A 14,554-nucleotide genomic window follows, 5' to 3' on the forward strand; every position below is an offset into this window, starting at 1 on the left:
TTGCCTTCAGGCTAAGCTCCCTCTGTACCGGAGCACTCAAGTATAGCACCCACATTACTGCTGACATGGCAGTAATCTGCCCGTCAATCTAATCCATCCCATCCAACCCAATTCAAAATTAGAATAAACTCTTAGATAAATAAGTAGGGAGTCGGATGAATATATAGCTCTATGGTTTCATTACTAGCTGTTACATTGTAATGAATGTCATTATATGAGAACAAATGAGAAACTACAGTAATATTGCCAACAAGCTTTTTGACCAGAAATCCAACTGTCTTGCATCATCAGCCTTGCTCTTCTTTAACAATGTGTTTTGTGTTTAAAGTGCACGCTCTGCCAAAAATAAGTTCTGCTGATATCAAATCAAGCCCTCATAATTAATCGCCAGACAGCAGCCAGCGATCACGGTGTTTTTATTTTCATTTAGTTTTGGCTGGTTTAGTAAAGGTGTCTCTCTGCTTTGACTATGAGTGTTACAGTACCCCAGATTAAGCATGATCAATCATTGTGATCTTAATAATGACACAAAGAAATGTGCTTTCTAATTGAAAATGGCACTTTGAAATGGAAAGGTTTTTCAATATTTGAAAAGATGTTTGTAATGTTATTAACCAAGATGGCCCCATATAACGGATCCCAGTTCAACCCCTGACTGTGCCATATTGTGTACGTTGTCATGCAAGCTGTATTTATCGAATCTCTGCATGTTAAAAAGTAGAGTACAAGTACTGCTAAACTTTTTTAAACTGATATTACCTACGAGGTTGTGTTCTCAGTTTGCTGGATGTGTGTGCAGGGAGGATTACATTACACTTAAGGAAAGGCTTTTGTTGAGATATAAACTAGACACAACTAGCTTCTGTGTTAACATGTACAGGTTGTTAAATGTTTTCTTATTTATCTTAGAGAGCTTCCTTAATCTCCCAGGACACACCCCAATGCAGTGAGAGCAAAGAAAGGCCCTGAAAGCTAAACAGGAAGATACGGAGTGGTGTTTGAAACTCTTCAAAGCCTCCTGGGCCTCTACTTCACCACTTTCAATCCTCACCCTTGTAGGATGTGTTCCCTTCATGCCACTCAATGTCAATGATAGTCATCATCCTGCCTCTCACTTGGGTATTCCTTAAGTTATCTGAACACTTTGTTTCTCCCACAGCAGGAGCTAATGCGTAGCGCGCTGTGTGTTTCCCTGCAGCAGGCAGAAGAGGCTGCACAGACGGAGGTGTCCCAGCTTCACCTGCAATCCAGCGACTCGTCGGAGAAGCAGCAGCCCAAGAGGTTACACGTCTCCAACATCCCTTTCCGTTTCCGAGATCCCGACCTCCGGCAAATGTTCGGGGTGAGATGACAACTGCACTACACTCGCATGCACACACACACACACACACACACACACACACACACGATGCTATTAAAGTGAGATATGCTACACTGCAGGGCAATCGTAAATATGTAGGTGGAATGTCGCTCACCTTACAGCACTGTACTCCTGCCCTTGCCTGTAGGCTACTGTCAAGAACAGTAGCATGTGCAATCTTAGAAAGATACATGACGAGGAAATGCAACACCAGAATCATGAGCAAAGCAAATCATAAATGGGAGATCAATTATGAGCAGATGAACTAACTGTATCAACTTCTAATATAGTATATAGTCAGGGGGTCCGCGGGGTCTTAAAAAGTATTACAAGTTGATAAATCAATTTAGTGAAAATTAAGGCTATTAAAAAGTATTAAAGGGCATTTTCCAAGGTGTTACATTTTGTAGCTTGTTTCCAATAAGTATATGAATGGTCCAGAGAGGTTGTGTTCTCCAGTCTGCCTGAATGTAATCATGGCGTAGGTGTGTAGTGTGATTCTGTGCAGTTTATTTGTGGCATCCCGTTGGATTGGACGTCATCTGAACAGGACGTCTCCGTTTACGCCGGTTGTTGAACAACATCGTTATGGGGAAATGCAAGTTAGCGTCCGAATGGTTGGAAGATAAGGAGGAAGGACGATCCATACTGGATATAGTCAATGTGAGGTCAAGTGTGTCGCCAAGGTTTTACCTTTGACTTCAGGATTCCTGCATGTACCCTGATTGGATGTAATAGGCTGTTAACCCCTTCATGTTAATTGTGATGTAATGTCTCAAAGGAATGAAATGCTTAAATGAATAATGGTTTTAAGTTGTGTTACAGTTGCTCCATTTTAGAAGGAAAACTATACAAAAATTCAATAGAATAAATGAATAAAAACATAAAAAACGAAACTTAGAATGTCCAATACAAATTTAAATTGAACCAAATAAAAATGTATATAATGTATGTTAGGGAATAATTTGCTTAGGTATTCAACCTTCGACACAGTTCATCATTTTCTCTTCTCACTGTCTCCTTTCCCAAGAACCAATCACTTATTTACCAATCAGCCAACTCGTGTTCAAATCGAGTCATTGTTTAATTGATTTGACACAGCGTCTTTCAATCCTCACCTCCCAGAAACAGCTCTCCAGCTCATCACAGAGGAGCACGGGAAGTCAGTGCTGGAATCAGAACATCAGGGGAGATCTTGTGAAATGCTTTCATGAGCATTTTCAGCAGATTTAGCAAAACATGTGTTTGCAAAGCATCAAACAAAAGAGCCACAATAAGCCATGCACACAACTTTAAATAGAAGTCATTCATAAAACTGGACCCTTCATTGAGTAGAACGCGATGTGCTTGAGTCGAGAACAGCAACTAGAACTGTCTCCATTCAGCTCTGTGAAGCTGTAAATAATTCACACCTTTACCTCCGTATGACCCCTAACCCAAATGACCCGGATCCTTTGTAGTGTTCCCATGTCCCTCTTTAAGTGGTCCGTGGAGAATGTGAGTGGTGGATAGCCACACTGTAGTTCTTCAACTCTTTGCTAATAAAACATGGTGTGTACAAGTATAATACAGGAAATGTACAGGGAAGTAATTATTTAACTTAAATAACTGTTAAATAATTAATTATAAAAAGTTGTTAATCCACCATTGGATGGAGAGAAGTCTCTGCCGCGCAAATGCATCTCTGCATATTTAAATATCTAAGTGAAATGGACTAAGGTGGAAAAAAGATAGGAGACAGCTAGTACCATACTGTGTGTGTGTGTGTGTGTGTGTGTGCGCGCATAAAGCAGTTGCGAGTGAACTTGATTTGTGCATACCTCAAAACCTTGGTCCCCATACAGAAATGTGGTCCCTGATTCAGATAAAAACCAGTATGTGTGTGTGTGTGTGTGTGTGTGTGTGTGTGTGTGTGTGTGTGAGAGAGAGAGAGAGAGAGAAAGAGCACCCAGGTGAAGTTTACCTATACATGCATGCAACCACTAACACACCATTTAACATTACTGAGTATAGATGACCTGCCACACATCCAGCATTAACATTTAATATACTATAATAAGACTGGAGATGTACCCCCCTTGAACACCACCACCCACCTTCCCAATTCCTCTAATAGAGTGGAACATCTGCTGCTGCAGTCACCTTGTTCCAGGAGGAGGGGGATGACCTCCTCGCCTTTTCCAGCCTCACAGCTCTCGATTTGACCCATCAGTGGAGACATCATTAATTGGATTCCTTAGCAAGGTTAAAAGGGAGCTTATCCTAATTAAGTATATGGTGACAGCTCCAGTTATGGGTGAGCTATGTGTGCATGCGTTTGGATTTGTGTTTTAGCATGTGTATTCTTCTAAAGGTGTGAAACTTTATCTCAACAGTCATTTAGTGAAGTCTCCAGGGCACTGCACCACATTACCCAGTGACATCATCAGGTAGAGGTGAAGTACAGACTGTGAGAAAGACAGAAGCAGACGGATACGGAAGCAGGAGAAAGGAATTAGAACAGACAGACAATCCGGTAGCTCTCACTTCAATCAGTGGTGCTAAGAGGTCTGATCCAGTCCTGTTAACAGCACCATCACAAAGACTGAGCATCAAATCCCTGGGCCGGGAAGCCTCTCCATCAAACCAGTGAACATGTATCCTGCTCTATTAAACAGCAAACAATTGATATTCACAGTGTTATGACAATGAACACAACATACTAGCCGTTCAACCTAATGATAATTCCGTTTTTTAACAATTTAGGGTTATTTAATAGTTTTCACCATCTTTTCTATCAGTCAAAGTGAAGGTTAAAAAGTAATATTCTATGACTAAATACCCTTTTAGACATGTACTTTTGTGCAATTAAAATGTCAAAACCAGTCGAGTGAAAGCAGCTGAACAAGGTTAGATACACAGGGATAATGCATGCTTATCAAAAGCTTACAACTGTAAGCAGCCATTTTGAAGTTGAGGATATTCTTATCATTTTAAGATGCTTTTTACTGGTCTCCTGTTTTATTGAGAGGTTTCCCTCCATCTGTGTCATGTCTGCTTCCACTTCCTGTCTTTGTGTGTTGTCCTGCCTGTTTGATTATGTGTCCTGGCCTTATAGAGAGGCGAAGTCCCTCAGGACCTCCATGGGACCTTATTTTGGAAAAATCATACATTGAAGTCAATGGAGAGAGAAAGATTATCTTTTGATCCCGTTTGAATTGTGCAACGAATTACACATATGATGTTTGTCAATTTAAAAGATAATTTTGCGAGTCAAAAAAATGTAAATGTGTCGTAAAACTGTGAAGTAACACATGTTTTTGTGTGAAGCGCTCAATGAACTACATCTCTGGTCTTGCATACGTCACCAACACCAAGATGGCCGTCACGTTGGCACATTTCATCTCTTTCTTTCAGAATGAAGTAAAAGTAGATGAGGCGTGTGGTGCAGTGGATAGAGCGTTGGTGTTGGGATCCGGGGAGCACAGGTTCAAACCCCACTGCAGTCAGCATGTCGTTGTGTCCCTGAGACACTTCAAAGTGCTCCTGTGGGGATTGTCCACAGTATTGAGTATGGAAGTCGCTTTGGATGAAAGCGTCTAACAAGTGACTTGTCATGTACTAAAAGTAGATGGGCGTGACTTTGCCACTCTTTTAGTTTCACCTGCTCCCCTTTAGCCCTGCAATCACCTGAGCACTTAGTTCAGATTCTGTTTGAGTCCTGCTTAATCTTTGTCAGATTCTTGCAACGTGTAGTTCTGCCCTGTTCTTGTTAATTCTTCCTGTCTCATTCATTTGGGTCCTTCCTTCTCTACAACCCGTGATGCTTTGTGTGTCCATCGTTCTGACAACGCTCCCAGATCTCAGCAACTACCTTGATGTGTATAATACTACTATCAAAGTTAGAAATGATCCACACAACTATAAATAAAGCAAAGACTGGCCCTCTACTCATCTGCATCAAAACAATGAAATAAGAGTTAGTCATTTTTGTCAAAGGTCTTAAAATTATATAGTTTCAACTCATTTCATGGAATTTTGTTGGCAGCAAAAATGTCTTCAGTATAGTGAGTCAGTTTCTTTTTAATTACATTGTAAAGTAATAGTTAACCTATATTTCTTTGGAGACCCATCATTCTTTTAGGCTTTCTAGAAACGTTTTAAATCAAATTCTGACCCAGCAACTCTCAAACCGCTGTTTTTTCTCACATGGCAGTTTAATCCATTTGATTCACTGTTTTCTGCTGTAGCAAAGAACGTAAAAGACAAACAGGCACGTGTAGTTTACACTCTCGTAACCAACTTTTCTCGTTTCTGTCTTTGAATGGTCCAACTTTGAGGATGAATGGTTGTTGGCATTGCATTTCCTATACCACATCCAGATTTGCCACAATAGGGCTCCAGTGACACTGTACCACATTCACCTCAAATGAGACGTGTGAGCAACTGGCTCAATCTCCCATTATGGTTCTGCTAGACTACCACCACAATGCAAACAAAGGCAATAGCTAGAGCATTACAGCAAATGGAATTCTGTGTCATTTCAGCAAAAGCCGTAATAGAAAAGCAATACGAATGCATTAAACAAAGCCATATAAAGAGGTTCAATCAAAGGTGATGCCGCCACAAGCTGGAGGTCTATCTCTGAGAAGTACACAATAATACACTGTGATACTCCCTCAAACGCTTCTGGAAGTCCAGCTCAGGACAGGAATAAAGCCAGATGTGTGTGTACGACTGCAGCAATGCAGGCGCTCGCAGGGTATGGCCTCGTAAAGGAATAAAACTGGGTTCATTACCCAAGCTTATTTCAATTTAATTCATAATTAGAACAACACATTTGGAGGGAAATTACTAGGCCGGGGAAGAGGGTTTTAATGGTAGAATGATAATTGGCACTCACAGCACCACTTCACTGATTCAATTCTCTCATTCTCAAGATGTGGCTGAAATCTGTAATCTAGGGCTGCACCTCAAATAATGTCCCGGACTGAAAACTCTACAAACTGTCGGACGAACTGTCGCATTTTTTACAGGCTCCCACTACCTGTTAGCATCTAGCTCTCCTGCTTACAACATTTAGCCACCCCTGCTTATATATATACATCTTGACGCAGTTTGGCATTGGTGCATGGGACAGTAATTGCCCTAAACGTTTTACACTTAAAAATGCCATCAAAACACCCTGGGCATTATGTGCTACTTCAGAGAGCTAATACACAGATAACAGACCTTAAGAAGGATATCCGACGGCTTTCTGCAGAGCTGAAAGAAAAAGACTCTCTCATGTCCAGTCTCATGGAGGTAGCATCGGTGCAGTCTAAACAGCTTGCCTCGTTCAGTACAACTATCCATGACACAGTTCTGTGGGATCCTTCCACCTGTCCACGGCCTTCCGACTCCTCGACACCTGGCCATCAGCAGTCGTGGTCTGAGGTGGTGCGCAGGAGCTTTTTGAATGGGGTAACTTCACTGCCTCGCCTACGCATTCAGAACCGCTTCACCACCCTGTCAGACGATACGGTCCATCCAGCTGATGCTCCCGCGGCACTTACCCGTCCAGATGATCCGGTCCATCCAGCTGATGCTTCCGTGGCACTGACCAGTCCAGATCTGCACCCTGCCGACACTGCAACTCCTGCGCCGGCAGCCGACAGTATTTGTGCTGCTTCCCAGGCCACTGTGAAGTCAACTCGGCATCCCTCATCCCGTCTGGCGACCTCCTCACGTCGTAAACTCCTCAAAGAGGCCGTGCTGAGACACTCGGGAAGTTTTCCGGGCCCTGAGCCGGCGGGGAAATCCTCTCCCAGCCCAGCTGTTACTGTCTCACCACAACACTCTCCTGCTCGGTCACCACACCCTCAATCACCGGCACCCCCTCGTCTCCTTTTCGCCCCAACCACATTAATAATCGGGGATTCCATAACCAGAAACATCAGATTCTTCAATGCAGCCACACGCTGCTTCCCTGGAGCCACAGTCCCGGTAATCCTGGATAAACTCCCGGGGCTGCTGCACTCACTCCCGTCCTCTGTCAATCTACTAATTTTCCACGTTGGGTCTAATGACACAGCCCGCCAGCAGTCAGAGCTGACAAAAATGATTTTTAGAAACTTTTTAATCTTCTACGGAGTTGTGAAAACTCCGTCGGTTTTTATCTCAGGTCCGATCCCAACGCTGGCCCGCGGAGCAGGGCGTTTCACTAGGATCCTCAGCCTCCACACCTGTCTCCAATCCGCCAGCAGAGCTCACGATTTAGCTTTTATTGACAATTTTAATCTATTCTGGGACCGACCCGCACTCTTCAACACTGATGGAATCCACCTCAGCAGGTTGGGTGGCCGCATGCTAGCGGCTAACATGCAGCACGCTGTTCAGACGTCTCCCTGACTATTTCCACTCCATTTCCACACCCCCCCCCTTTCCAGCGGTGTCATCTCAGGCCACCGTTTCCACTGCGAGAAACTTTTCTTCTTCGCCGATGCCGCTGACGCCTGCCATCTCGCTCTCTGGCGCCACCCAACGACCAGAGGCTTCTATGCCAGTACAGCGACCCATTTCTGTTTTAACCAACATATACACAGAAGGTTGGTGACTCAGGTTGGAAAAAGAAAGTCCAAAAGGATCTGTTTGAGTTTGTCGAATTTAACAGAAGTTCCGCGTGTTCCACGGTCTATCACGGTCGGTCAGAGTGATAGTATATCAAACACATTTAAACTGGCTCTATTAAATGTCAGGTCTTTAGCAGGTAAATCATTTTTAAGTTGGTGTCTATAGTGTGTATTGACTTTGACCGTTTAATCATTGTTGGCGATTTTAATATCCATGTTGACAACCCTGAAGACAGAGGGGCTAAAGAACTGTTTTGTGTTATCGACAATTTTGGACTGACTCAGCATGTCAAGGGTCCGACGCACAATAAGGGGCACACCCTGGACTTAATTGTATCAAAGGGTCTGAACATCTCTAAGCTTGTGGTGACTGATGTAGCGCTCTCCGATCATTCCTGTGTTTTCTTTGAGAGCTCTATTACCGTCCATACAACTGTTAAGAAAGAGGTAACCACTGGAGGAAATGTTTGCTCAGATTTGTACTCCCTCAATTGCCCATGCTAACTTCTCAGTAAATGAGCTAGTTGATCATTTTCATTCTAAAATAACAAATGTCATGGATGCCATCGCTCCCATTAAAATAAAGGAAGTATCTAGCAAGAAAAAATCTCCATGGAGAAAAGCCATGACTGTGAGAACAGCAACAACTGAGTGCAGAAAAGCTGAACGCAAGTGGAGAAAAACAAATCTCCAGGTTCACTTATTGGCAAGCCCTTGGGTATATTTGCAGTTTTCCCCGCTTGAAAGGGATGGTACAGTCCATAGGAGGTTTTCACTGGGTTTCACTCGTACAATGACCACAACTTTGTTTCTTTACTTTGGTATTTGTTGTTGCAGTACAGCTTATGTTGTAAGTTGTAAGGTAAAAAACAAAAAAGAATTACTGTAAATACAATGCACATCAAATAATAAATGAAAAAATACATGCTTTACATATACTTTTTAACACTTGTGAATATTGTTCTTACTTTAATGTATTTTTATAAATTATGTTTTAAACAGTTTTTAACTTATGCAGTCTCATTAAAAATGCAAATATAATAGACTGAATTCTTAGCAGCATGCAAATCGTGTTTACCAATCTACATATCTCAATAAACAAAACACACTCGTTTTTAAATCAACAATCATGTTGCTTTAGCTTGAGGACATCAAACAAACAAATGACACTGAACTAGAATGCACGTTCTAACGTGCGCCATGAACGGTAAGTTGTATGACTTGACTAAACACACAATTCGTCTCTCACCGGCCGCTTCTCCAGCTTTTTATGGCTGCACCAGTGCTGCTTCTTCAACGTTTCTTCTGCTGGTTCGTTGCTGCTGGACGGACGGACGGACGCACGCACGCACGCACGCTCTTTAGTTTGTCCCTTTCCAGCTTTGATTACTGCCCTTCTTTCAGGTGCATTGCTTTTAAAGGTGCAGCGAAGCTGATTAGCAATTAGAGACTGATTTCAGACAGCTGCCACTCTGTCAATCAGCCCGACTTTTTAACCCCTTGATCTCCTGTGAGGATTTTTCAAGTTGACTTCACACTTATAAATATATAAAGAGAGACTCTGCGTCTATAATCAGGAAATAAAACAGGCACGACATTTACCAAAAATAAAAACAACTCACGTGTCTTGTTTGCTACCGTCGACAGACTAACTAACCCCCCAGTGTCAGCAGTAGCTCCAGAATTTCTATCCAATGCAATGAATTTTCCTCCTTCTTCACTGACAAAATCATGCAAATTAGACAGGCAGTCAGTGCCTCTGCATCAGGTACAGCAAATGTGTTGTCCCTGTGTTCACCTAAAGCCAATTCAGACATCATGACACAACTCCTTCTGATAAATGCTAAAGACCTGGAAGACATTATTCAACATCTGAAATCCTCCTCCTGTAGCCTCGATATTATTCCGACAGGACTTTTCAAAACTTTTTTTCCCCGCATGGCCTCAGATATACTACACATAGCAAACAACCGTAATGAATAATTACAGGCCAATATCAAACCTTCCTTTTTTAAGCAAATTGAATGAAAAAGTTGTTTTTCAACAATTGAGTCATTTCATGTTTTTAAATGACGGTTTTGATGTGTTTCAGTCGAGCTTTAGACCAAACCACAGCACTGAAACTGCACTTGTAAAGGTCTTAAATGACATTGATTTAAACACAGAAAGTGGCAGAATATCAGTGTTAGTATTATTAGATCTCAGCGCTGCCTTTGATACTGTTGACCACAACATATTGCTAGACCGTCTAGAAAACTGGGTGGGAGTTTCAGGAACAGCTCTAACTTGGTTTAGTACCTACTTAAAGGACAGAAAAAACGTTGTCTCAATAGGCAATTACAATTCAACCCTGATAAATATGTCATGCGGGGTTCCTCAAGGCTCCATCTTAGGACCTTTGCTTTTTAATATTTATATGCAACCTCTGGCTGATGTTATTAAAAAGAGCGATCTAAGCTATCACATCTATGCAGACGACACCCAGATTTATTTTTAAATCACACCAGGAGACTATTCTCCGATTAGAACACTGAGCAAGTGTATTGAGCACATCACTGACTGGATGACTCAGAACTTTCTCCAACTGAACAAACAAAAAACTGAGATCATTGTTTTTGGAGCAAAGAAGGACCGATTAAAAGTAATCGCAGAGCTTCAGTCGGCCGACAACAAAGTAACTCACAAAGCAAGAAATCTGGGTGTAGTGATGGACTCAGACTTGAATTTTAACAGTCACATTACAACAGTCATTAGGTCTGCTTATTATCACCTGAAGAATATATAGAGGATTACAAAACTAATGTCACAACAGGACTTAGAAAATCTTGTCCATGCTTTTATTTTCAATAGACTCGACTACTGCAATAGTGTATTCACAGGGCTGACAAAAAAATCCATCAGAAAACTGCAGCTGATTCAGAACGCTGCTGCACGTGTCCTCACTCACACTAAAAGAGTGGATCACATCAGTCCGGTTCTGAAATCTTTACATTGGCTTCCAGTCGGCCAAATAATTGATTTTAAAGTACTACTGCTAGTTTTTAAATCATTACATGGTTTAGGACCAAAGTATATTGTTGAACTCCTACATAATTACGAGCCATCAAGGTGCCTCAGGTCTTCTGGGACGGGTCTGCTATCGGTTCCGAGAGTAACAACAAAACATGGAGAGGCAGCATTTAGCTATTATGCCCCGACACTCTGGAACAAACTACCCAAATCATGCACGGCCGCAGAAACGCTTACTATTTTTAAATCGAGACTAAAAACATATCTCTTTGGCTGCTTTTAATTGAGATGCTCATATTCGAACTACAGTATGCCTTTTATGTATTGTATACCTATCTTTGCTTTGTAATGCCTGTTGTAAAATGCCATTATATAATGTGTTTTTACTGTATGTATTCCTAAAAAGTATTTTAATTTGTTTTGTAAAGCACTTTGAATTGTCGCGTACAGAAAAGTGCTATATAAATAAACTTGCCTTGCCTTGCATTGCCTTACATACACTGCACAATAACCTACAGACTTAGGGGATTTATATATCCCTCAAAGAGAAGTGAAGCAAACCAAGTCTGACAACATGTCATCATCTGAGTATACTGTATGTTGGCCTTTTTATGCATTTCTTGAAGCAATTTCCGATTCATTGAACCAAAATGTCTGCCAATGGATCCAGCTCAAACCCCAAGGCCCCAAGGAATCTACACGTTGTGGTACATTTTTGTTCATGGCCAGAGTAGTACTACACTTCCTTGAGGCCCATAATTGCTTTTTTCCCATTGACTTCCAATGGTAAAAAGACGTTGGCAAGAGACGTTTTCTTTATTATGTAAATCAACTACCCAGTACGGACACCTGAATAGCCACCATCCATCCATCCGTCCATACAACCACTTATCGCCATGGAAGCAGTTTCAGCAGAGGGCCCCGAACTTCCCTTTTCGTGGCCACCTCAACCAGCTCTGACTGGGGGATTCCAAAGTGTTCCCAGGCCATCATAAAGATAAAATCCCTCCACCTGTTCCTGGGTTTGCAAGGCAAGGCGGCCTGGTGGCACCCCTACCAGGTGCCCGAACTACCTCAACTGGCTCCTTTATACACAAAGACCCTACCAAATGAGTGAACTTCTCATCTCATCCCTAAGGGACATGCCAGCCACCCTCCAGAGAAAGCTAATTTCTGTCTGTTGTATCCGCGATCTCACTTGAATAGCCCTTATTTTAATCATTACCATCTAAAAGTTGTCAAATGCACTAAAATCCAGTCATTTGACTAAGCTAAGACCTACGTGATTGATGGTGGGGCAAGGAAAACACGTGCATGCTCTATTGGCCCAATGGGTGCGTAACCTACCTACGATCCTGGGGAAGATCTGTTCATTTGTGTTACCCGCATTGGGTTTATGCGCCACTGAGCAACTTCCATAGTAATGAACGGGCCCCACCCCAACCCTGTATCCAGTTTTCTGTATACATCCAGGATCCAGCTGGCCTGCACTTGCACAGGAACCCTGTTCATTTAGCCTCACACAGAGTGAAACTTGACAACCTGATATGCAGGACTGTAGCCATCCCATGAGCCTCAGCTGTGTTTAATTAATAAGCAGGCACTTAGCGAACCAGCCGCAAGAGGCTCCTTACTGTCACATTCCCAGAGGTAGGGGTCCTAAATGAGTCATTAGATACTCAGCACACATACACCTGCTTGTCACACACACACACACACACTGCTGAAGTAGACCATGTGCGTGTGTGTTTGCGGTTAGCACCGGGGGTTGGGTTTGTGCTAATGGAGTTTTAATGACACATACTCTCGCCTAATCACCTGTTCTGGAGGCTTCCAGCAGCACAGGTAGCCCAGCGTTCCCAGCAAGGGAATTATTTGTAATGTCTCCTGTTCATGTCTTCTCTCTCATTTGCCTCCCCAATTATTCCATAAGGCTCCACTCAAACCGACCCTGCCACAGAGGAGGTAAAACGTAATTATAATCAAAAAGTCTGCTAATTTACATCAACATACCAGTGTAGATATGGAGCCATTTTGCACTGAGCGGGGTGTTGGAGAGCCTGAGCTTTGCCATTGTTGTGTCCCCCAGTGGTGCCGCTGAGTTTGCCTTGATTAAGATAATTAGCGTTTAAGCTGGAGAGGAACAGTTACAGAAGTTATCTCTCTGTTTACCATTAAGTCAAGGCACAGCAGGTGAGGATGGTAATTTTGAGTTATGTCATCAATTTTGAGATTTTTGGTGCCTTAACCACCAGGAGATTAATCAAATATGCAAACAATCATCAAAGTAAAACAGCTTTACACATTCCCCTGGTCCAAGAGTTTAATCTGTGTGTTCGAATACAAATGAGTTGTTATTTACCACAGACTTTCTTCCTCACAACCCTGTTTTTTGCAGAGTGGTGAAAAGTTACTAAGCATATGTTACTTATTTATTTACTTCATGTAAACAAACTGAAGTTCTGTTTACGTTCAGGGTTTGTAAAAAATCCTTTTATTTATTCTTGAGCTCTGAATGCTTTTCTTTACTAATGAAACCCATAAACACAACACATGTTGTAAACGTTTGATATCTGCTCTACGTCCATCCCATAGAGGTATGAAGGGAACTGGAAAGAGCGTTGGAGGCAGGGCCCTGTTACTTCCTATGAAAGTTCCTAAGTGGCGCATGAATCCCAAAATGAGGCAACTGTAGATTCAGAAAGGGGTATTGGGCCCACAGAGCATGTGCACTTGAGTTTTCTTAAACCCCGCCTCCAATCTGCAGGCCTTGGCTCAGTCAAATGAATGGAGGAGGAATAACCCTTGATTTGGCTTTTAGCACATTTTACCATTTATTTTATTATTTTCAACGCTGATTGACAGATACTTCTTTCCCAACCCGAGTCAATGGGAAAAAGTATTGTTGGGTACAAATGACGTCCTGGACTAGATCAGAAATACAGTAGTACTGTTTTGCCACAACAAACATTTGCTTCAGTGCCTGCAGCCGGCACACTTCCTAGGGTCTTGATCCATACATTACAAGCTTGTATTCCTATATTCTATGCCTTTTCTGGCATAAACTGCCTTTTCTGCTGCAATATCGCCTCCTGTGGACAAGTGGATTATTGTGACACCTTTGGCTGGAATGTGTATTTTTAATTATGTTTTTACTTTATTGCTACTTATCCACTACATTTAGCCTTCATACTGAACTTTTTTACGTTGCAATGTCGTTATTAAGATCCAAAGCTGTAGTGCGTTTTGAATCAATGCTGAGTACAGCCAAACTTGACAGTCTCTTCTCGGTCATTGTAGACCGAATGCTTCTCGTTTTGCACTGTCCCGTTCAAATGACAATCACATTTCCATGCTCGCGCCGGGGGAGGGGTTAACTTACAAGGCTCGCGTCTTGTGCTGCATTCACTTGCACTCGGACATGAGGGATTTTCTCTCATAAATGTCCGATGAGCCAAAACTTTTCTTTCAAAACAAAGCTGCCAACTGGGGTGGCAGCTTTGCACCACCACCCCTCGCCCTCCATGATCAAGCGGCTTCTCCGATTTTGTTGTCAATGTTTTGACTGAACTTTGTTACTGTTCACATATAAGTA

At 42.3% G+C, this 14,554-nt stretch overlaps 1 protein-coding gene across 4 annotated transcripts in view; it reads left to right on the forward strand.

The window, feature by feature from the left end:
- Positions 1-14,554, forward strand: part of rbfox3a (RNA binding fox-1 homolog 3a) — a 960,486-nt gene that overhangs the window by 871,820 nt on the left and 74,112 nt on the right. For 2 of the 4 annotated variants that reach the window (XM_034107791.2, XM_034107794.2), the window contains exon 7: positions 1,163-1,342. In XM_034107791.2, coding sequence (XP_033963682.1) covers positions 1,163-1,342 — 180 coding nt within the window. The remainder of the gene's footprint in view (positions 1-1,162; positions 1,343-14,554) is intronic. The other 2 variants (XM_034107792.2, XM_034107793.2) reach the window with 2 other exon arrangements.

This window comes from Pseudochaenichthys georgianus, chromosome 19 (assembly GCF_902827115.2).
Source record: "Pseudochaenichthys georgianus chromosome 19, fPseGeo1.2, whole genome shotgun sequence".
Classification (NCBI taxonomy): domain Eukaryota; kingdom Metazoa; phylum Chordata; class Actinopteri; order Perciformes; family Channichthyidae; genus Pseudochaenichthys; species Pseudochaenichthys georgianus.